At 60.7% G+C, this 21,312-nt stretch overlaps 1 protein-coding gene across 1 annotated transcript; it reads right to left on the reverse strand.

Moving 5' to 3' along the window:
* Positions 1-530: 530 nt before the first annotated feature.
* On the reverse strand, positions 531-20,892 carry LOC148594232 (solute carrier family 12 member 4-like). Its single transcript, XM_088527328.1, has 19 exons — positions 20,803-20,892; positions 19,409-19,486; positions 19,113-19,262; positions 18,115-18,199; positions 17,164-17,294; positions 16,471-16,584; positions 14,936-14,948; positions 12,358-12,447; positions 12,142-12,199; positions 11,655-11,829; positions 9,693-9,811; positions 7,011-7,109; positions 6,708-6,827; positions 6,251-6,358; positions 5,911-6,079; positions 3,764-3,871; positions 3,117-3,283; positions 1,293-1,420; positions 531-630 (listed from the first exon to the last, which is right to left on the reverse strand). The coding sequence occupies exons 1-19, from the start codon at positions 20,890-20,892 to the stop codon at positions 539-541; spliced, it is 2,094 nt and encodes a 697-aa protein (XP_088383454.1). The 3' UTR covers positions 531-538.
* Between the last annotated feature and the right edge of the window lie 420 nt (positions 20,893-21,312).

Genomic DNA, 21,312 nt, shown 5'->3' on the forward strand with positions numbered 1-21,312 from the left:
GGCAAACCCGCTCTTGGGGGAGGGGAGTGTGTGAACTCAGGGCCCTTTCGGGGCAAATTTGGCCCCTTTTGGGCAAATTTGGGGTCACCGACCCGTTTCTGTCCCTTTTCCGCCGCTTTTTGCCTCAAAACCGACCCCGTTTTGGGCCCAAATCCCCCTTTTTCAGCACTCGCACACGGCCGCTTCCAACCTCCTTTATTACCCCCCATCCGGGGCCTCATTAGCCCCTAATTAAGGGGTAATTAACAACCAATTAACCCCTTTGGGGCTAATTAACACCATGGGGGGAGGGGGGGGTAATTAATCCTCCTCTCACTGGGGGCCCTTCTGGGCCGCCATTTTGTGTCACCCACCCCGTGTGGCGGCGGCCATTTTGTGCCGCCCGTTTTGTGGTTTCTGGGCCCATTTTGGCCGTTTTGGGGTGTTTTGGGGGTGTTTTGGGGGTGTTTCTGGGAGTTTTTGGGGTGTTTCTGGGTGTTTTGGGCCGTTCCGGGGTATTTTTTGGCGGTTTCGGGGCGTTTTGGGGCCGTTTTGGGGCTCACGGGTACAGCGTCACCACCTCGGTGCCGGCGCCCCGCACCAGCAGCACCCGCTCCAGCCCCTCCGTGAGCACCTCCAGGAACTCCAGGTCTGCGCCGCCCTCGTTAAGGCTCATTAGCGTTAATTAGCACCCCCCCACATTAATTAACATTAATTAATCCTCTCTGCTAATAATTAACCCTCCAGGTGCTTAATTAACCCCTTATTTCTCTAATTATTCCTCTCACTCATCTACCCATTGGGGACTCGCTGCCCCCATCCCATTCCCTATCCAATTAACACCCTCCATCGCTAATTACCCCCCCGCCTGCCTAATTACCCCATGCTCGTGCTAATGACCCCTTTTCCCTGCTAATTAACCCCCTTAAATACTTAATTATCCCCCTATTTCCCTAATGACCTCCCTGTTCTCCCAGCCAGGGCCCCTGCTACCAAATCCCCATCCCCCAACCAACCCCCCACCATGCTAATTACCCCCCCCCAGTGCTAATTAACCCCTCCCCAGGTGCTAGTTACCCTCCCTAGGTGCTAATTAACCTTCCTCCAGTGCTAATTACCCCCTCATTTCCCTAGCGACCCCCTTCTTCTCCCAGCCAGGGCCCCCAATCCCCATCCCCAAACCAACCCCCCCCAAACACAGTAATTACCCCCCCAGGTGCTAATTACCCCCTCCCCACACACTAATTACCCCCCCGACACACACTAATTACCCTCCCCGGTGCTAATTACCCCTAACGAGCCGCGCTGGGTGCAGTTGTCATGGTGACGTGGCGGCGGGGGCGGCAGGTTGAGCAGCACCAGGCGGGCGCCCTGCGAGCGGGCGGCCATGGCCTCGTTGAGGCGCACGGCCGTGTGCATGCGCCGCACGTTGCCCCGCGCGCTGCCGAGAGAGGGGAAAATGGGCTGAAATCCGCCTTGGAAACCCCAAAAACACCCAAAATCCACCCAAAATACCCCCAAGTGCGCCAAAACCCGCCTAAAACGCTCCCAAATCCGCCCCAAATGAGCTGAAAGACGCCCTGGGACCCCCATGGCCACACCAAAGGCACCCCTAATACCCCCAAGTGTGCCAAAACCTGCCCAAAATGAGCCGAAAGACGCCCCAGGACCCCTCTCGGCCACCCTGAATCCACCCCAAATACCCCCTAATGCACCAAAAGCCGCCCCAAATGAGCCCAAAGCTGCCCCGGGACCCCCAAATCCACCCCAAATACCCCTAATGCGCCAAAACCCTCCCAAAATGAACGAAAAGCTGCCCAAAATGAGCCAAAATCCGCCTCGGGACCCCCAAATCCACCCCGAATACCCCCAAGTGCTCCCAAATCCGCCCAAAATGCTCCCGAATCCACCCAAAATGAGCCCAAAGACGCCCCGGGAACCCCGCAGACACCCCAAAGGCACCCCAAATACCCCCTAATGCTCCAAAACCCGCCCAAAATGAGCCAAAATCCACCTCGGGAACCCCAAATCTACCCGAAAGGCACCCCTAATACCCCCAAGTGTGCCAAAACCTACCCAAAATGCTCCCGAATCCACCCCAAGTGAGCTGAAATCCGCCTCGGGAACCCCGCATACACCCCAAAGGCACCCCGAATACCCCCTGATGCGCCAAAACCCGCCCAAAATGAGCCCAAAGCTGCCCAAAATGAGCCCAAAGCTGCCCAAAATGAGCCAAAATCCACCCCGGGACCCCCGGAGCCACCCCAAAGGCACCCCAAATACCCCCTAATGCGCCCAAACCCACCCAAAATGAGCTGAAATCCACCCAAAATGAGCCCAAATCCGCCTCAGGACCCCCAAATCCATGCCAAAACCCCCAAATGCTCCAAAACCCGCCCAAAATGCTCCCAAATCCAACCAAAATGCACCCAAAATGAGCCAAAAGCCGTCCGAAATGCTCCCAAATCCACCCCAAATATCCCCAAATGCTCCAAAACCCTCCCAAAATGCTCCAAAAGCCACTCCAAGACCCCCAAATACTCCCAAATGCAGCCCAAATGCCCCCAAACCCGCCCCAACCATGGCAAAATCCACCCCAAATGCCCCCAAATACTCCCAAATCCATCCAAAATGCCCCGAATCTGCCCCAACTGCACCCCAAATGCCCCCAAATCTACCCAAAATGCTCTCAAATCCACCCCAGTACCCCCAAGTATCCCAAAATCCACCCCAAATGTCCCAAAATCCACCCAAACACCCCCCAAACCCACCCATAATGCTCTAATATTCACCCAAATCCTCTCCCAATGCTTCCAACTCCCCCCAAACCACCCCAAAATCCACCCCAAACCCCTCAAATCCCCCCAAAGGCTCCAAAACCCACCCAAATCCCCCCAAAATCCCAACACGCCCCCCACATCCACCCCTAAAAGCCACAAACCCACTCAAAATGCTCCAAAATCCACAAAATCTCCCCGAACCCTGAAATCCTCCTTCCAAACCATCAAATCTACCCCTAATGCTCCAAAATCCACCGAAATCCCCCCCAAACCCTCAAACCCACCCCAAATGCTTCAAAATCCACCCCAAATGTCCAAAAATCCACCGCCAAAGCCCCGGGCTCTCCCGGTGCTCACGGGTGCGGGTCCAGCAGGTCGGGGGGCAGCTCTCGGCGCGGGCGGCTCCACGTTCTCTGCACGCGGGCGGCCTCGGACTCTTCGTCGTCGTCGTCATCATCGTCGTCCAGCTCCGAGGCGCCGCTGCTGGAGCGGGGCCGCCAGCTCCGCTCCCGCACGAGCTGCGCCTGGGGCAAAGGGGGAATCCGCGGCTTCAATGGTGCCTCTCCCCTAGGGCCGGCGCTTCCCCTTTACCTCAGCCAGCCGCGTTGCCATGGCGACTCCCGCCCAAAAGGAGCGGTCGCCATGGCAACTCCCACCCAAGAGGGGGCAGTCGCTATGGCAACTCCCGCCCAGAAGGGGCGGTCGCTATGGCAACTCCCGCCCACGAGGGGGCGTCGCTCGCTATTTACCTCAGCGAGTCGTGTTGCCATGGCAACTCCCGCCCACAAGGGGCGTCGCTATGGCAACTCCCGCCCAAAGGGGGCGTCGCTCGCACAAATCGCCTCAGGGGGCGGCCGCCATTTTGTCTCCTCCTCCTCCCCTTTCTCTTTCCCTTTCTCTCTTTTTCTTTCCCTTTTTCTTTCTCTTTCTCTTTCCCTTTTCGTTTCTCTTTCCATTTTTCTCTCCCTTTCCTTTTCTTTTCCCCCCTGGCGCCCCCGTTTTACCTCGCGCTGCCGCTCGGCCTCGGAGAGGCGCATGCGCCGCAGCATGGCGGAGCGCTGCTCCATCATGAGCGTGCGCTCGTACGTGTAGGCGGAGATGTCGCTGTCGTGCTGGGGAGGAACCGGGACAGGTGAGATGGTGGCAGGGAGGAGGAGCAGCGCGGCGGCAGGGGAGGCCTCACCATTTCCACCACTTCAATGGCGGCAGGGAGGCGCAGCAGCCGCACGAAGGCGCTCAGATGCCGCCGCATCTCGATGCTGTTGTCCTCCAGCTGCGCCACCGTGAAGATGCGCACGCGGCAGCCCCGCCATGCCTAGGAGGGGACAGCGCCATCATATCCCCCTAGCCAGACCCATGGCGACCTGATGGATCCGGACCCACCTTGTGCTGGTGCAGGAGGCAGGCGAGCAGCGTGAGGAGCCCCCCGTCGTGCACCACCCACCACACGTCCAGGGTGCCGCCATCACCATCCCCGCTGTCGTCTGCGGCCCCTGGCCAGGCCCCGCTGCCCTTGGCCACCAGCAGCGCCCGCCCCGCGGCCAGCGCCGCCCGCGCCAGCCCTGGGGGAGGACAGAGGGGGCGGCCGCGGCCGCCATTTGCCTCAGCGGGCCGCATCGCTATGGCAACTCCCGCCCAAAAGGAGTGGTTGTTATGGTGATTCCCGCCCAAAAGGGGTGGTCGCTATGGCGACTCCCGCCCAAAAGGGGCGGTTGCTATGGTGACTCCCGCCCAAAAGGGGCGGTCGCTATGGCAACTCCTGCCCAAAAGGTGTTGCTATGGCAACTCCCACCCACAAGGGGGCGTTGCTATGGTGATTCCCACCCACAAGGGGGCGTGGCTTCCCCACTCGCCTCACCCAGCCGCGTTGCCATGGCGATTCCCCCCCCGTGGCCCCGCCCTCACAGCCCCGCCCCCCGTGCATGCGCGGGGCGCTCCCCTCCTCTCTCCTCCCTCCCACTTCACTCCCCCCTCCCCTCCGCGCACACGCGGTCGCTCCCCCCCTTCCCCTCCGCGCACGCGCCGAGCTCTCCCTCCCGCTGCCCCCTACGCACGCGCGGTCCCTCCCTCCCCCCTCCTCTCCTCGCTCCCCGTCCCCCCCGCACACGCGCAGTTCCCTCCCCGTCCCCTCCGCGCACGCGCGGTGCTCACCCCCAAAGACGCGCGCGCGCGCGCCCGCCGCGGCCATGCCAGGAGCAGCGCGTTGGGCCGCAGGGCGCCCAGGCCGCAGCCCTGGGCCAGCAGCGGCAGCGCCGGGAGCACCCGCGGGGCCACGAGCGCCTGCGCGAAGCCGCGCAGCCCCGCGGCGGCCATGAGGCGACGGAGCTCCTATAGGGGGGGAAATGGGGCGGGAATGGGGCTATGGGGCTGCCCCATAGGGAGGGACTGCCCTATAGAGAGCCGTGGGGCTGCCCCATAGCGAAATACTGCCCCATCGCAAGATACTGCCCCATAGGGAGCCCCCGGAGCCCCGCGGCGGCCATGAGGCGACAGAGCTCCTGTGGGGAGATATAGGGGCTATGGGGCTGCCCCATAGCGAGATACTGCCCCATAGGGAGCCGCTGGAGCCCCGAGGCGGCCATGAGGCGACAGAGCTCCTATAGGGGTATAGGGAGCTATGGGGCTGCCCCATAGGGATCCCCTGCCCAATAGTGCCCCCTGCCCCATAGTGAGCCATGGCAATCCCCATAGTGACCCCTGCCACATAGTGATCCATGGGGATTCCCATATAGACCCCTACCAAATAGTGAGCTATTGAGAATCCCCATAGGGCCCCTCTTGCCAAATAGTGATCCATTACCCCATAGGGACCCCCCCCGCCCCATAGTGCCCCGTAGCCAAATAGTGAGCCATTGTAATCCCCATAGGGACCCCCTGCCACATAGTGATCCATTGGGCTGCCCCATAGAGACCCTCTTGCCAAAGAGTGATCTATTACCCCATAGCACCCCATAGGGACCCCCCCGCCCCATAGTGACCCCCCTGACACATAGTGAGCCATTGGTATCCCCATAGAGACCCTCTTGCCAAATAGTGACCAATGGCCCTACAGTACCCCCCGCCGCCCCATAGCGCCCCATAGCGCCCCCCCCGCCCCATAGGGACCCCCTGCCCCATAGCGCCCCACAGCGCCCCCCGGCGCCGCCCCCACCTGCTCCGCCCGCCGCCCCCTCCCCGGCGCCTCCCGGAAGGAGCCGGCGACGACGGCGGCGACGAGCGCGAGGGCCCCGGGGGGGCGGAGCTGGGCGGCCACCGAGAGCAGCCAGGGCCGGGTCGGGCGCAGGGCCCCGTCCAGCTTGAGCAGCACCAGCAGCTGCGGCCTGCGAGAAATGACCCATGCGGGCACCCGTAGAGAGAGCCTGCCAAATAGGGAGCCATGGATTTCCCCATAGGGAGCCCCCTGCCAAATAGGGAACCATTGGGAGCCCCATAGGGAGTCCCTGCCGCCCCATAGCGCCCCATAGGGCCCCGCCCCCTTTGGCCCCGCCCACCTCCAGTTCTTGCTGGGCTCCGCCGGCGCCTCCTCCAATCGCAGCAGGGCGAAGTGGGCGGCGCTCAGCGACAGCCCCCGCAGCCCCTCCCCCCAGGCCTTGGCCGCCCTATGGGAGAGAAGGGGGGCGTGGCCAACAGGGGGGGCGTGACCAAGAGGGGGCGTGACCAAAGTGGGCGTGGCCAAGGGGCGGGGCCAAAGGGGGTGGGGGTAAAACGGGGTGGGGGTTAAAAGGGGGCGGGGCCAAAGGGGGTGGGGTAAAGGGGGCGTGGCCAAAGGGGGTGGGGTAAAAAGGGGGCGTGGCCAAAGTGGGCGGGGCCAAAGGGGGTGGGGGGTAAAACGGGGGCGGGGGTTAAAAGGGGGTGTGGCAAAGGGGGTGGGGGGTAAAAAGGGGGTAGGGGTAAAAAGGGGGTGGGGGTAAAAAGGGGGCGGGGGTGAAAAGGGGGCAGGGCACTCACCCCTGGTACTCCATGTACTTGTAGGCGGTGGCGGCCATGGCCAGGGCGATGGCGGCGCAGGGCCAGGAGGCGACGAACATGAGGGCCGAGCAGAGGATGGCGCCGCCCAGCGACAGCGCCCTGGCCAATAGGGAGCCGGGATGGGGACGGGAGCCGGGAATGGGGGCCGGAGTCCGGGAATGGGGGGCGGGATACGGGAATGGGGCCCAGAATCCGGGAACGGGCCCCGGAATCCGGGAATGGGCCCCAGAATCTGGGAATGGGCCCCGGAATCCGGGAAGGGGCCCCGGTGTCCGGGCTCACCAATGGTAATAGGGGAGGCGGGGCCGCCATGTCGGGCTGCGCAGGACGCTCTGCAGGGCGCACGCCAGGTTCACCACGAGGTAGGCGGCCAATAGGAAGCTGCGGGAGAGGCCCGGGGCATTCTGGGTCATTTTGAGGCCATTTTGAGTCATTCTGAGTCATTTTGGGGCATTTTGGGTCATTTTGGATCAACTTCAGTCTTATTGCGTTGAGTTGGGTCTAGTTGGGTTGAGTTGGGTCTTGTTGAGTTGGGTCTAGTTGGGTTGACTTGGGTCTTGCTGGGTTGAGTTGGGTCTTGCTGGGTTGAGTTGGGTCTTGTTGGGTTGAGTTGGGTCTTGCTGGGTTGACTTGGGTCTTGTTGGGTTGAGTTGGGTCTAGTTGGGTTGACTTGGGTCTTGTTGGGTTGAGTTGGGTCTAGTTGGGTTGACTTGGGTCGAGTTGAGTTGGGTCTAGTTGGGTTGACTTGGGTCTTGCTGGATTGGGTTGAGTTGGGTCTAGTTGGGTTGAGTTGGGTCTAGTTGGGTTGAGTTGGATCTAGTTGGGTTGAGTTGGGTCTAGTTGGATTGAGTCGGGTCTAGTTGGATTGAGTTGGGTGTTGTTGGGTTGACTTGGGTCTAGTTGGGTTGACTTGGGTCGAGTTGAGTTGGGTCTAGTTGGTTTGACTTGGGTCTTGCTGGGTTGAGTTGGATCTAGTTGAGTTGAGTTGGGTCTAGTTGGGTTGACTGGGGTCTAGTTGGGTTGAGTTGGGTCTTCTTGAGTTGGTTCCCATTGACTTGGGTTGACACAACTGGACTGACGTTGGCCAACGTTGGCCAACTCAAGTTGCCCAATGTTGACTTGGCCAATGTTGACGCCTACAGAACCTTTAGGGCCAACTTGACCCATGTTGGGTTGACCCATGTTGACTTGGGTTGACCCAGATTGAGTTTGGTTGGCCCATGTTGACCCCTCTAGACCATTTAGACCCAGTTAGACCCAATTTGAGCCAAGTTGACCCTTGTTGAGTTGACCCATGTTGACTTGGGTTGGCCAAGTTTGACTTGGGTTGACCCATGTTGACCCCTCTAGACCATTTAGGCCCAGTTAGCCCCAAGTCAGGCGAAGTTGACCCAAGTCGTGTTGACCCGAGTTGACTTGGGTTGACCCATGTTGACTTGGGTTGACCCATGTTGACTTGGGTTGGCCAAGGTTGACTTGGATTGACCCAAGTTGACTTGGGTTGGCCAAGGTTGACTTGGGTTGACCCACGTTGACTTGAGTTGACCAATGTTGAATTGAGTTGACCCGTGTTGACTTGGGTTGACCCATGTTGACTTGGGTTGGCCAAGGTTGACTTGGGTTGGCCCATGTTGACCTCTCTAGACCCTTTAGACCCCGTTAGACCCAAGTCGAGCCAACTTGACCCATGTTGTATTGACCCAAGTTGACTTGGGTTGACCCATGTTGACTTGGATTGGCCCATGTTGACCCCTCTGGACAATTTAGGCCCAATTGGACCCCAGTTGACCCATGTTGTGTTGACCTAAGTCAAATTGGGTTGACCCATGTTGACTTAGGTTGACCCATGTTGACTTGGGTTGACCCAAGTTGACTTGGATTGACCCAAGTTGACTTGGGTTGGCCAAGGTTGACTTGGGTTGACCCATGTTGACTTGGGTTGAACCACATTGACTTGGGTTGAACCACATTGACTTGGGTTGACCCAAGTTGACTTGTGTTGGCCAAGGCTGACTTGGATTGACCCAAGTTGACTTGGGTTGAACCACATTGACTTGTGTTGACCCATGTTGACTTGGGTTGGCCAAGGTTGACCTGGGTTGACCCAACTTGGATTGGCCAAGGTTGACTTGGGTTGGCCCAGATTGAGTTTGGTTGGCCCATGTTGACCCCTCTAGACCCTTTAGACGCAGTCAGACCCAAGTCGAGCCAACTTGACCCATGTTGTGTTGACCCAAGTTGACTTGGGTTGACCCATCTTGACTTGGATTGGCCCATGTTGACCCCTCTAGACCATTTAGGCCCAATTGGACCCCAGTTGACCCATGCTGTGTTGACCTAAGTCAACTTGGGTTGACCCATGTTGACTTAGGTTGACCCATGTTGACTTGGGTTGACCCATGCTGACTTGGGTTGAACCACATTGACTTGGGTTGACCCAAGTTGACTTGTGTTGGCCAAGGTTGATGTGGATTGACCCAAGTTGACTTGGGTTGAACCACATTGACTTGTGTTGACCCATGTTGACTTGGGTTGGCCAAGGTTGACTTGGGTTGACCCAACTTGGATTGGCCAAGGTTGACTTGGGTTGGCCAAGGTTGACTTGGATTGGCCCATGTTGACTTGAGTTGACCCTAGTTGACTTGGGTTGGCCAAGGTTGACTTGGGTTGACCCATGTTGACTTGAGTTGACCCATGTTGACTTGGGTTGGCCAAGGTTGACTTGGGTTGACCCAACTTGGATTGGCCAAGGTTGACTTGGGTTGGCCAAGGTTGACTTGGATTGGCCCATGTTGACTTGAGTTGACCCTAGTTGACTTGGGTTGACCCAAGTTGACTTGGGTTGGCCAAGGTTGACTTGGGTTGGCCAACATTGATCCCTAGAGACCCTTTAGGCCCCCGTTAAGCAATTTGGGGCCCAAATTGACCCATTTGGGTCCCCTCCCGGTCCCCCCCCCAACGCACACGGAGAGGACGGGGGCCACCAGGTCCAGCGAGGCCACCAGGACGCCCAGTTCGGCCACCGCCGCCGTGAGCCCCAGGGCCCAGAGCGGGACCCGCTCCTCGGTGCCCGGCGGCAGCATCTGCGGGGACACGTGAGACCCCCAAACGCCCCAAAACGCCCCAAAACGCCCCCAAAATGGCCCCAAACACCCTCGAAATGCCCCCAAACACCCCCAAAATGCCCCCCAAACACCCCAAAACTCCCCAAAACGCCCCCAAAACACCCCCTAAAACCCCCAAACACCCTCGAAATGCCCCCAAAGACCTCAAAAATGCCCCCAAACACCCCCAAAAACCCTCCAAATGCCAGAAAACACCCCCAAAATGCCCCCAAACAGCCCCAAAATGCCCCTAAACGCCACCAAAACCCCCAAAATGTCCCCAAACACCCCCAGAATGCCCCCAAACACCCTCCAAATGCCCCAAAACACCCTCAAAATGCCCTCAAACACCCCCAAAGACCCCCCAAACGCCCCCAAACACCCTAAAAATGCCCCAAATATTCCCAAATGCCTCCGCAAACCCCCCAAATGTCCCTAAATGCCCTCAAAACACCCCCAAAGACCCCCAAAACGCCTCCAAACACCCCCAAAATGCCCCCAAGCACCCCCAAACACCCCAAAATGTCCCCAAACACCCCCAAAATGCCCCCAAAACGCCTCCAAATGCCCCAAAACACCCCCAAATGCCCTCAAACACCCCAAAATGCCCCCAAAATGCCCCCAAGCACCCCCAAAATGCCCCCAAAAACGCTCAAAATGCCCCGAATATCCCCAAATGCCTCCGCAAACTCCCAAAATGTCCCTAAAAAAAAAACCCCAAACACCCCCAAAACGCCCCAAATACCCTCAAAAGGCCCTCAAAATGCCCCCAAACACCCCCAAAAACCCTCCAAATGCCCCCAAACACCCCCAAAATGTCCCCAAACACCCCCAGAATGCCCCCAAACACCCTCGCAATGCCCCCAAACACCCCCAAAATGCCCCCAAAACACCTCCAAATGCCCCAAAATGCCCCCAAAATGCCCCCAAACACCCTCCAAATGCCCCAAATATCCCTAAAATGCCCCACAAAACCCTCAAATACCTCCTGAAAACCCCAAAATGCACCAAAATGACCCCAAAAAACCCTTAAATACCCCCCAAAATGCCCCAAAATACAGTCAAGTGCCCCAAACACCCTCAAATACCCCAAAACAGCCCCCAAGGGCATTGAAATGCCCCAGAAGAGCCCAAAATGCCCCCAAAACAACCCCAAATACTCCAAACACCCCAAAAAACCCCAAACGCCCCCAAAACTGTTGTGAAAAGCCCCCAAAAGGCCCAGGGCACACTGGGGACATGTTGGGGACACACTGGGGACACGGACACGCAGGACGGCCACGTGGGAGCCCCAAGAGGCCTGATAGGCCTCAAGCAGGCCCAAAAGGCCCCAAAATGCCTCAAAAATGGCCCAAAAATGGCCAAAAATGCTGCGAAACGGCCCCAAACTCCCCCAAAAGGCCCAGGGGACATTGGGGACACTTGGGGACACGTTGGGGACACTCACGTGCAGGGCGGCCACATAGGGGCTCCAATAGGCCTTGTAGGCCTCAGGCAGGCCTGGTAGGTCTCAAGTAGGCCCGAAAGGCCGAAAATGCCCCAAAAAACGCCCAAAAACACCGCGAAACGGCCCCAAACTCTCCCAAAAGGCCCAGTGGACATTGGGGACACTTGGGGACACGTTGGGGACACTCACATGCAGAGCGGCCACGTACAGGCTCCAATAGGCCTTGTAGGCCTCAAGCAGGCCTGGTAGGCCTCAAGTAGGCCCGAAAGGCCGAAAACGCCCAAAAAAGCCGTGAAACGGCCCCAAACTCTCCCAAAACGCTCGGGGGACATTGGGGACACCCTGGGGACACTTGGGGACATTGGGGACACTCACGTGCAGGCCGGGCAGGGCCCGCAGCGCCGCCAGGCCCCGCAGCAGCCGTGGGGCCTGGGCCAGGCCCTTGAGGCCGGTGGCCACGGAGGCGGCGGCGGCTCCGGCCGGGGCCACCCAAGGGCCGGGCCAGGCCAGGGCGCCCCAGGGGGGGGTGGCACCGAGAGCGGCGCCGAATCTGCAGGGACAACGGGGGGACAATGGGGGGACAATGGGGACATGGAGGGACAATGGGGGACAATGGGCATAATGGGGGCAATGGGGACATTTGGGGTTATGGGGACACAGAGGGACATGGGGAGACTCTGGGGACCTTGGGGACCTTGGGGACATTGGGGATAATGGGGGATGTGGGGACAATGGGGACATCTGGGGACTTGGAGGGACATTGGGGGCAATGGGGGGAATAGGGGGACATTGGGGGACATTGGGGGACATTGGGCACATTGGGGTCACATTGGGGTCACGGGGTCACCGGGGGGTCACTCACTTGTCCTGCAGGACGACCCCGTCCACGGAGGCCCCCAACAAGATGGCGCTGACCCCGTCTGCCCCGTCAAGGACACAAAACGGCCAGAAATCACCCCCCAAAAACCACCCCAAAACCAGCATTTTTTGCCCTCCGCTCCCCCCATTTTGGGGCCAAAAAGGTGCTTTTTTGGCAGCCGTTTTGGGGCGAATTCCGGCGGTTTTGGGGTTTGGATACAGATGAGGGAGGAGGCGGCGACGGCTCCGACGGTCCCGGCGGCTCCGCAGGGAAGGGGGGGCCCGAGCGGGGGAGGGGCGGCCAGGAGCCCTGCGGGGACGGGGGGGTTCAATGGGGCAGCTATGGGGAGATGTGGGGCAGCTATGGGGCGGCTATGGGGCGGCTATGGGGTGCTATGGGGAGCTATGGGGCGGCTATGGGGCACTTTGGGGCAGCTATGGGGCGCTATGGGGAGCTATGGGGCAACTATGGGGCAGGGTTCTCGCTATGGGGCAGGGCTCTCCCTACGGGGCAGCCCCATGGATCGCTATGGGGCAGGGTCTCTCGGGCAGCCCCATTACTCGCTATGGGGCAGGGCTCTCGCTATGGGGCAGCCCCATTGCTCGCTATGGGGCAGGGCTCTCTAGGGGGCAGCACCATTCCTCGCTATGGGGCAGCCCCATGGATCGCTATGGGGCAGGGCTCTCCCTATGGGGCAGCCCCATTGCTCACTATGGGGCAGGGCTCCCCCTATGGGGCAGCCCCATTACTCGCTATGGGGCAGCCCCATGGCTTGCTATGGGGCAGGGCTCTCGCTATGGGGCAGGGTCTCGCTATGGGGCAGCCGCATTGCTCGCTATGGGGCAGGCTCTCGCTATGGGGCAGCCCCATAGATCGCTATGGGGCAGGCTCTCGCTATGGGGCAGGCTCTCACTATGGGGCAGCCTCATTGCTCGCTATGGGGCAGGGCTCTCTCTATGGGGCAGGGCTCCCTATGGGGCAGCCCCATTTCTCGCTATGGGGCAGGCTCTCGCTATGGGGCAGCCCCATGGATCGCTATGGGGCAGGGTGTCGCTATGGGGCAGGGCTCTCACTATGGGGCAGGGCTTTCTCTATGGGGCAGCCCCATAGATCGCTGTGGGGCAGGGTCTCGCTATGGGGCAGCCCCATGGATCGCTATGGGGCAGCCGCATTGCTCGCTATGGGGCAGGGCTCTCTCTATGGGGCAAGGCTCGCTATGGGGCAGCCCCATTTCTCGCTATGGGGCAGGGTGTCGCTATGGGGCAGGGCTCTCGCTATGGGGCAGGCTCTCACTATGGGGCAGGGCTCTCTCTATGGGGCAGCCCCATAGATCGCTATGGGGCAGGGTCTCACCCGGCGCCAGGGGCAGCACCAGCCCCAGGACAAGGCCGAAGTCGCCCCCGTGGGTCAGGACGTAGGGGGGAGAGGGGGCGGGGCCGCCCACGTCATCGCCGGGGGGCGGGGCCGGCACCGAGGGCGTGGCCGGTGTCTCCAAGCGCCGCCCGGGCTCCGCCCACCGGGGCCACAGGTTGCCTGGAGATCCCCCCAGTGACGTCATCGCAGAGGCCACGCCCCCTCCTTTAGACCCCCATGCTCTCAAGCCCCGCCCCTTCCAGACCCCGCCCACCCTGGCGGCCATTTTGTCCCCCCCCATAGCTCCTTCCCATTGGCTCCTCCCACCTTGGCAGCCATTTTGTGACCCCAGCGGCCATCTTGTTCCTCCCCATAGACCCCCTTCCCATTGGGTCCTCCCAAGCCCAGCGGCCATTTTGCCCCCCCGGCCGCCATCTTGTTCACCCCATAAATCCCTCCCATTGGCTCCTCCCATCCCCGGCGGCCATTTTGTCCCCCCAGCGGCCATCTTGTGCACCCCATATCCCCTTCCCATTGGCTCCTCCCACCCCAGCGGCCATCTTGCCCCGCCGGCGGCCATTTTGTGACCCCTTCCCATTGGCTCCTCCCAAACCCGGTGGCCATCTTGCCCCCCCCGGCGGCCATCTTGTCCCTCCATGCTCACGGGCCAGCACGTCCCTGGCCGGCCCGGGCACGGCGGCCATGACAGTCGCCCGGTTCCGCCCGTAGTAGCCGTCGCAGGCGCCGGCGCCGTCGCAGAACAGGCCCCGGAGGCCCCCGCAGGCCCCGCCCCCCGGCAACATGGCCGCCGCCAGCGTCCGGTTGCCCAACACGCAGAACCTGGGCGGAAAACGCGGCCGTTTGGGGCATTTGGGGCCGTTTCGGGCCATTTGGGGCCATTTCGGCCGCTGCTTTTGCCTCATTTTTCGGCTCTTTCACGGTTCATTTGGGGGCATTTTTGCTCATTTCGGTTCATTTGAGCTCATTTTGGGGGTCATTTAGGCTTCTTTTGCCTCATTTTGGGGCAATTTTTGCTCATTTTGGCCCATTTTGGGGCCATTTTGCTCAATGCTGGGCCCGTTTTCCCACTCCCGGTGCCTGTTTTCCCGATCCCGGGGCCCTTTCTCTTGATTTTGGGGCTATTTTGCCCAAATTTGGGGCCATTCTGACCGATTTTGGACCATTTTTTCCCACTCCCGGGGCCCTTTTGCCCAATTTCGAGGCCGTTTCCCCCAATTTTGAGTCCATTTCCCCAATTTCGAGGCCGTTTCCCCCAATTCTGAGGCTGTTTTTCCCGTTCCCGGTGCCTTTTTTCCCGATTTGGGGCCTTTTTTCCCAATCCTGGGGCCCTTTCTCCTGATTTCAGGGCCATTTCGCCCAATTTTGGGGCCATTTTGCCTGAATTTGGGGCCATTCTGAACGATTTGGGAGCCATTTTACCCACTTTTGGGGCCATTCTGACCGATTTTGGACCATTTTGCGCAATTTCGAGGCTGTTCTCCCAATTTCGAGTCAATTTCCCACTCCCGGGGCCCTTTTGCCCAATTTCGAGTCCGTTTCCCCAATTTCGAGTCCATTTCCCCAATTCCGAGTCCGTTTCCCCAATTCCGAGTCCGTTTCCCCAATTCCGAGTCCGTTTCCCCAATTCCGAGTCCGTTTCCCCAATTCCGAGTCCGTTTCCCCAATTTCGAGTCCGTTTCCCCAATTTCGAGTCCGTTTCCCCAATTTCGAGGCCATTTCCCCCAATCCCGAGGCCGTTTTCCCCGATCCCGGGACTGTTTTTCCTGCTCCTGGGACCCTTTTTCCCGATCCTGGGGCCCTTTCGCCCAATTTTGCGGCCGTTTTTCCCAATTTCACGGCTGTTTCCCCAATTCCAAGTTCGTTTTTCCCAATTCCGAGGCTATTTCCCCAATTCCAACTCCATTTCCCCATCTCCAAGTCCATTTCCCCAATTCCAAGGCTGTTTTTCCCAATTCCGAGTCCGCTTCCCCAATTCCGAGTCCGTTCCCCCAATTCCGAGTCCATTTTCCCAATTCCGAGTCCGTTTCCCCAATTCCGAGTCCGTTTCTCCAATTCCGAGTCCGTTTCTCCAATTCCGAGTCCGTTCCCCCAATTCCAAGGCTGTTTTTCCCAATTTCGAGTCCATTTCCCCATTTCTGCGCCCGTTTTTCCCAATTTCGCGGCCGTTTTTCCCGATTTCGAGGCCATTTCCCCCAATTCCGAGTCTGTTCCCCCAATTTCGAGGCCGTTTTCCCCAATTTCGCAGCCATTTTTCCCCATTTTGCGGCCGTTTTTCCCAATTCCGAGTCCATTCCCCCAATTCTGAGTCCATTTCCCCAATTCTGAGTCCATTTCCCCCAATTTCACGGCCGTTTTCCCCAATTCCGAGTCCATTTCCCCAATTCCGACTCAGTTTCCCGAATTTCGAGTCCATTTCCCTAATTCCGAGGCCGTTTTTCCCAATTCCGAGGCCGTTTTTCCCAATTCCGAGGCCGTTTTTCCCAATTCCGAGGCCGTTTTTCCCAATTCCGAGGCCGTTTTTCCCAATTCCGAGGCCGTTTTTCCCAATCCTGGGGCCCTTTCTACCGATCCTGGGGCCCTTTCTACCGATCCTGGGGCCCTTTCTACCGATCCTGGGGCCCTTTCTACCGATCCCGGGGCCCTTTTGCCCAATTCCGAGTCCGTTTCCCCAATTCCGAGTCCGTTTCCCCAATTCCGAGTCTGTTTCCCCCAATTTCGCGGCCATTTTTCCCAATTTCGCGGCCATTTCCCCCAATTCTGCGGCCCTTTTTCCCGTTTCTCCCGTATTCCCGTTCTTCCCGTATCCGGCGTTCCCGCTCACCGCATCCCGGCTCCGCCCCCGCGCGCGGCGCCCCCCAGCAGGGCCAGCGGCCCCAGCAGCAGCAGCAGGAGGGGGAGGCCGAGGCCGAGGGCTGCGGGGGGCAGCGGCCGCCGCCGCCATCGCGGGGGCCCCGGAGCCGCCGCCGCCGCCGCCAGGAGCCCCAGGGCGGCCGAGCCCCAGAGCCGCCCGTTGTTGAGGCGGGCGCTGGCTCCGCCCCCCGGGAAGATGGCCGCCCGCGGAGCCACATACACCTGTGGGAGACGGGGCGGGGCTATTGGGGTCAATGGAGGCCAATGGGGGTCAACGAGGGTCAACGAGAGTCAATGGGGCCCAATGGGGGCCAATCGGGGTCAATGGAGGCCAATGGGGGTCAATGGGGGCCAATGGAGATCAATGGGGGTCAATGGGGGTCAACACGGGTCAATGGAGGTCAACGGGGGTCAACGGGGGTCAATGGGAGCCAATGGGGGTCAATGGGGGCCAACGGGGGTCAACGGGGCCCAATGGGGGCCAATGGGGGCCAACCGGGGCCAATGGGGACCAATGGAAGTTGACGGGGGTCAATGAGGTTCAATGGGGGCCAATGTCGGTCAACGGGGACCAATGGGGGTCAACGGGGCCCAATGGGGGCCATTGGGGGTCAACGGGGGTCAATGGGGGTCAATGGGTGTCAATAGGGATCAATGGGGTTCAATGGGGACCAATGGGGACCAATGGGGGCCAACCGGGTCCAATGGGGGTCAATGGGGCCCAATGGGGTCCAATGGGGGTCAATGGGGGCCAATGGGGGTCAATGGGGCGCGGCGGCCATCTTGGGGCGGGGCACTCACCAGCAGGGTCTCGGCCACGCCCAGGGCGGCCATGGCAGCGGCGAAGGCGGCGCCCAGGAAGGCGCAGAGCCCAGCGGCCCCGCCCACCTCGGGGCCCAGCGCCCGCGCCAGGGGGGCCAGCGGCCCCGCCCCTGCGCCCCATAGAGAGACCCATAGAGACCCATAGCAAAACCCATAGGGACCCGCAGTGACCCATAGCGAGACCCATAGCGAGACCCATAGTGAGACCCATAGCGAGACCCACAGGAACCCATAGCGAGACCCATAGCACGCCATAGAGATACACTAGCCCCATAGGGCTCTATAGAGCACCACAGAGACCCCCATAGAGACCCATAGAGCCCCATAGCCACCCCATAGCCCCATAGAACTCCATAGCTGCCGCATAGCCCCATAGAGCCCCCCGGCCCCATAGAGCCCCATGGCCCCATAGCTGCCCCATAGCCCCTATAGAGCCCCCTGGCCCCATAGCCCCCACAGGCGCCCCGGCCCCATAGCCCCCATAGGCGCCCCATAGAGCCCCATAGACCCCCCATAGAGCCCCATAGCCGCTCCACAGAGCCCCATAGCCGCCCCATAGAGCCCCATAGCCGCCCCATAAATCCCAATAGCAGTCCATAACTGCCCCATAGACCCCCATAGCCCCCCCATAGCCCCATAGAACCCCATAGAGCCCCATGGCCCCATAGAGCCCATGGCCCCATAGCTGCCCCATAGCCGCCCCATAGTCCCTACAGAGCCCCCCGGCCCCATAGCCCCCATAGCCGCCCCATAGAGCCCCATAGACCCCCCATAGAGCCCCACAGACCCCCCATAGAGGCCCATAGCTCCATAGAGCCCCATAGCCCCATAGCCCCATAGAGCCCCATAGCCACCCCATAGATCCCAATAGCAGCTCCATACCGCCCCATAGAGCCCCATAGATCCCCATAGCCACCCCATAGCGCTCACCGGGGGGCGGAGCCTCGGGGGCGCCGGGGGAGGGGAGGGCCCCGTTGGTGGCGACGGCTCCAAGTGACGCAGCCGTGAGGAGGACCTGGACCCATAGAGACCCATAGGGACCCATAGGGACCCATAGCGACCCATAGACACCCATAGAGACCCATAGGGAAACCCATAGAGACCCAGAGAGACCCAGAGAGACCTATAGAGACCCATAGAGACCCATAGGGAAACCCACAGAGACCCATAGGGACCCATAGAGAAACCCATAGAGACCCAGAGAGACCCATAGGGACCCAGAGAGAGACCCATACAGACCTATAGAGACCCATAGAAACCCAGAGAGACCCCAGAGAGACCCATAGGGAAACCCACAGAGACCCAGAGAGACCCATAGGGACCCAAAGCGGGACCCATAGCAACCAGAGAGACCCATATCACCCCATAGGGAGACCCATAGCAACCCATAGGACCCCATTCCGTCCCATAGCTGTCCCATAGGGCCCATAGCCCCACAGAGCCCCATAGCCCCCATTCTGCCCCATAGACCCCACTCCGCCGCATAGCACCCTATAGCCCCATAGCACCCCACAGTGACCCATAGCCCCATATACCCCATTCCACCCCATAGGCCCATAGCGCCCCATAGTGCCCCATAGACCTCATTCCGCCCCGTAGCGCCCATTCTGCCCCATAGCATCGTAGTGACCCATAGTGACCTATAGCGCCCCATAGTGACCCATAGTGACCCATAGACCCCATTCCGCCCCATAGTAATCCATAGACACCATTTTGCCCCATAACCCCATTCTGCCCCATAGCGCCCTATAGTGCCCCATAGCGCCCCATAGTGACCCATAGACCCCATTCCACCCCATAGTGACCCATAGACACCATTCTGCCCCATAGCGCCCCATAGTGCCCATAGTGCCCCATAGTGACCCATAGACCCCATAGCGCCCCATAGACCCCATTCCGCCCCATAGCTGCCCCATAGCGGCACTCACGGCGGCCCCGCAGAGCCCCCCGGCGCCCAGCGCCCCCAGCAGCCCCCCCTGCCCCACAACCCAGGGCAGCCGCAGGAAGAGCAGCGGCCCCAGAGCGTCGGGGAGGGCGGAGCCGGCGCCCCCCAGGAGGCGGCGCAGGGCGGCTCCGCGCTGTGGGGCAGAGAATGTGTGGGGTGAGACCCATAGAGACCCATAGGGACCCATAGAGACACATAGAGACACACAGGGACCCACAGGGACCCATAGCACCGCAGGGCGGCTCCACGCTGTGGGGCAGAGAATGTGTGGGGTGAGACCCATAGATCCAGACCCATAGAGAGACCCATAGCGACCCATAGGGACCCATAGAGATACATAGGGACCCATAGGGACCCCATAGAGCTGCAGGGCAGCTCCGCGCTGTGGGGCAGAGAAATGTGGGGTGAGACCCATAGAGACCCATAGAGACACACAGGGACCCACAGTGCCCCATAGCACTGCAGGGCGGCTCCACGCTGTGGGGCAGAGCAAAATGTGGGGGGTGAGACCCATAGAGACCCATAGGGACCCATAGAGACACATAGAGACCCATAGGGACCCATAGGGACCCATAGGGACCCATAGGGACCCATAGGGACCCATAGGGAGCCACAGTACCCCATAGCACCGCAGGGCAGCTCCGCGCTGTGGGGCCAAGGGGGTAATGTGGGGTGAGACCCATAGGGAGACATAGAAAGACCCATACAGAGACCCATAGGGACCCCATAGAGCTGCAGGGCAGCTCCGCGCTGTGGGGCAGAGAAATGTGGGGTGAGACCCATAGAGACCCATAGAGACACACAGGGACCCACAGTGCCCCATAGCACTGCAGGGCGGCTCCACGCTGTGGGGCAGAGCAAAATGTGGGGGGTGAGACCCATAGAGACCCATAGGGACCCATAGAGACACATAGAGACCCATAGGGACCCATAGGGACCCATAGGGACCCATAGGGACCCATAGGGAGCCACAGTACCCCATAGCACCGCAGGGCAGCTCCGCGCTGTGGGGCCAAGGGGGTAATGTGGGGTGAGACCCATAGGGAGACATAGAAAGACCCATACAGAGACCCATAGGGACCCCATGGAGCCCCATAGCCCCATAGAGCCCCATAGCGCCACAGGGCAGAGCCGCGCTGTGGGGCGAAGCACAGGGCATCTATGGGGGCTGCACCCCATGGAGCTGCCCCATAGAGCCCCATAGACCCCCCAGAAACCCCCAGAGACCCCATAGAAACCCATAGCTGCAATAGCTCTCCATAGCGCCCCATAGCTGCCCCATAGCATCCCATAGCGCCCCATAGCTGCCCCATAGCCCCTCATATCCACCCCATTCTGCCCCATAGCTGCCCCATAGCGCCCCATATCCCCATAGCCCCACACCTGCCCCACACCCGCCCCATAGCGCTACCCCATAGGCCCCCATAGCTGCCCCATAGCGCCCCATATCCCCATAGCATCACAGCTGCCCCACAGCCACCCCATAGCGCCCCATAGCGCTACCCCATAGTGCCCTATAGCCCCCTAGTGCCCCATAGCCCTGTAGCGCCCCATATCCACCCCATTCTGCCCCATAGCGCCCCATAGCCCCATCGTCCCCCATATCTCCATAGCCCCACACCTGCCCCATAGCTGCCCCATAGCGCTGCCCCATACCGCCCCATAGCCGCCCCATAGAGCCCCATAGCGCTGCCCCATAGCACCCCATAGCCGCCCCATAGCGCCCCATAGCACTGCCCCATAGCGCCCCATAGCCTCCCCATAGCGCCCCATAGCCGCCCCATAGCGCCCCATAGCCGCCCCATAGCACTGCCCCATAGCACCCCATAGCCTCCCCATAGCCACCCCATTCCGCCCCATAGCACTGCCCCATAGCGCCCCATAGCACTGCCCCATAGCGCCCCATAGCCGCCCCATAGCGCTCACCGGGGTCCCGTCGCTGGCGGCCGCCACCCGTCGCAGCAGGGCCGACACGTTGGGCCCCTCCTGCGGGGGCGGAGCTTAAAGGGGGTGGAGCTTCTGGGAATGGGTGGAGCTTCCGGGGAGGGGGCGGAGCTTCCGGGGAGAGGGCGGTACCTCGAACAGCGCCAGGGTCGGGTCCCGCGGCGCCGGGGGGGGGTCTGGAAAAGGGGGCGGAGCTTGAGGGGGGGCGGGGCCATGGGGCAGCTATGGGGTCTATGGGG

The sequence above is a fragment of the Tinamus guttatus genome, unplaced genomic scaffold, assembly GCF_059628265.1.
Source record: "Tinamus guttatus ecotype Peru unplaced genomic scaffold, ASM5962826v1 Tinamus_guttatus_pri_ptg000279l, whole genome shotgun sequence".
In the NCBI taxonomy this organism is placed as follows: domain Eukaryota; kingdom Metazoa; phylum Chordata; class Aves; order Tinamiformes; family Tinamidae; genus Tinamus; species Tinamus guttatus.

Coding starts and splice junctions, on each gene's coding strand:
- LOC148594232 (XM_088527328.1), bottom strand. CDS start 20,892: ATGGGGAGGCTATGGGGCGCTATGGGGCAGTGCTATGGGGCGCTATGG. Junction 18,200..19,112: donor GGGGGCTCTGCGGGGCCGCC/GTGAGTGCCGCT, acceptor CTATGGGTCCAG/GTCCTCCTCACGGCTGCGTC. Junction 6,080..6,250: donor GAGCCCAGCAAGAACTGGAG/GTGGGCGGGGCC, acceptor CATTTCTCGCAG/GCCGCAGCTGCTGGTGCTGC.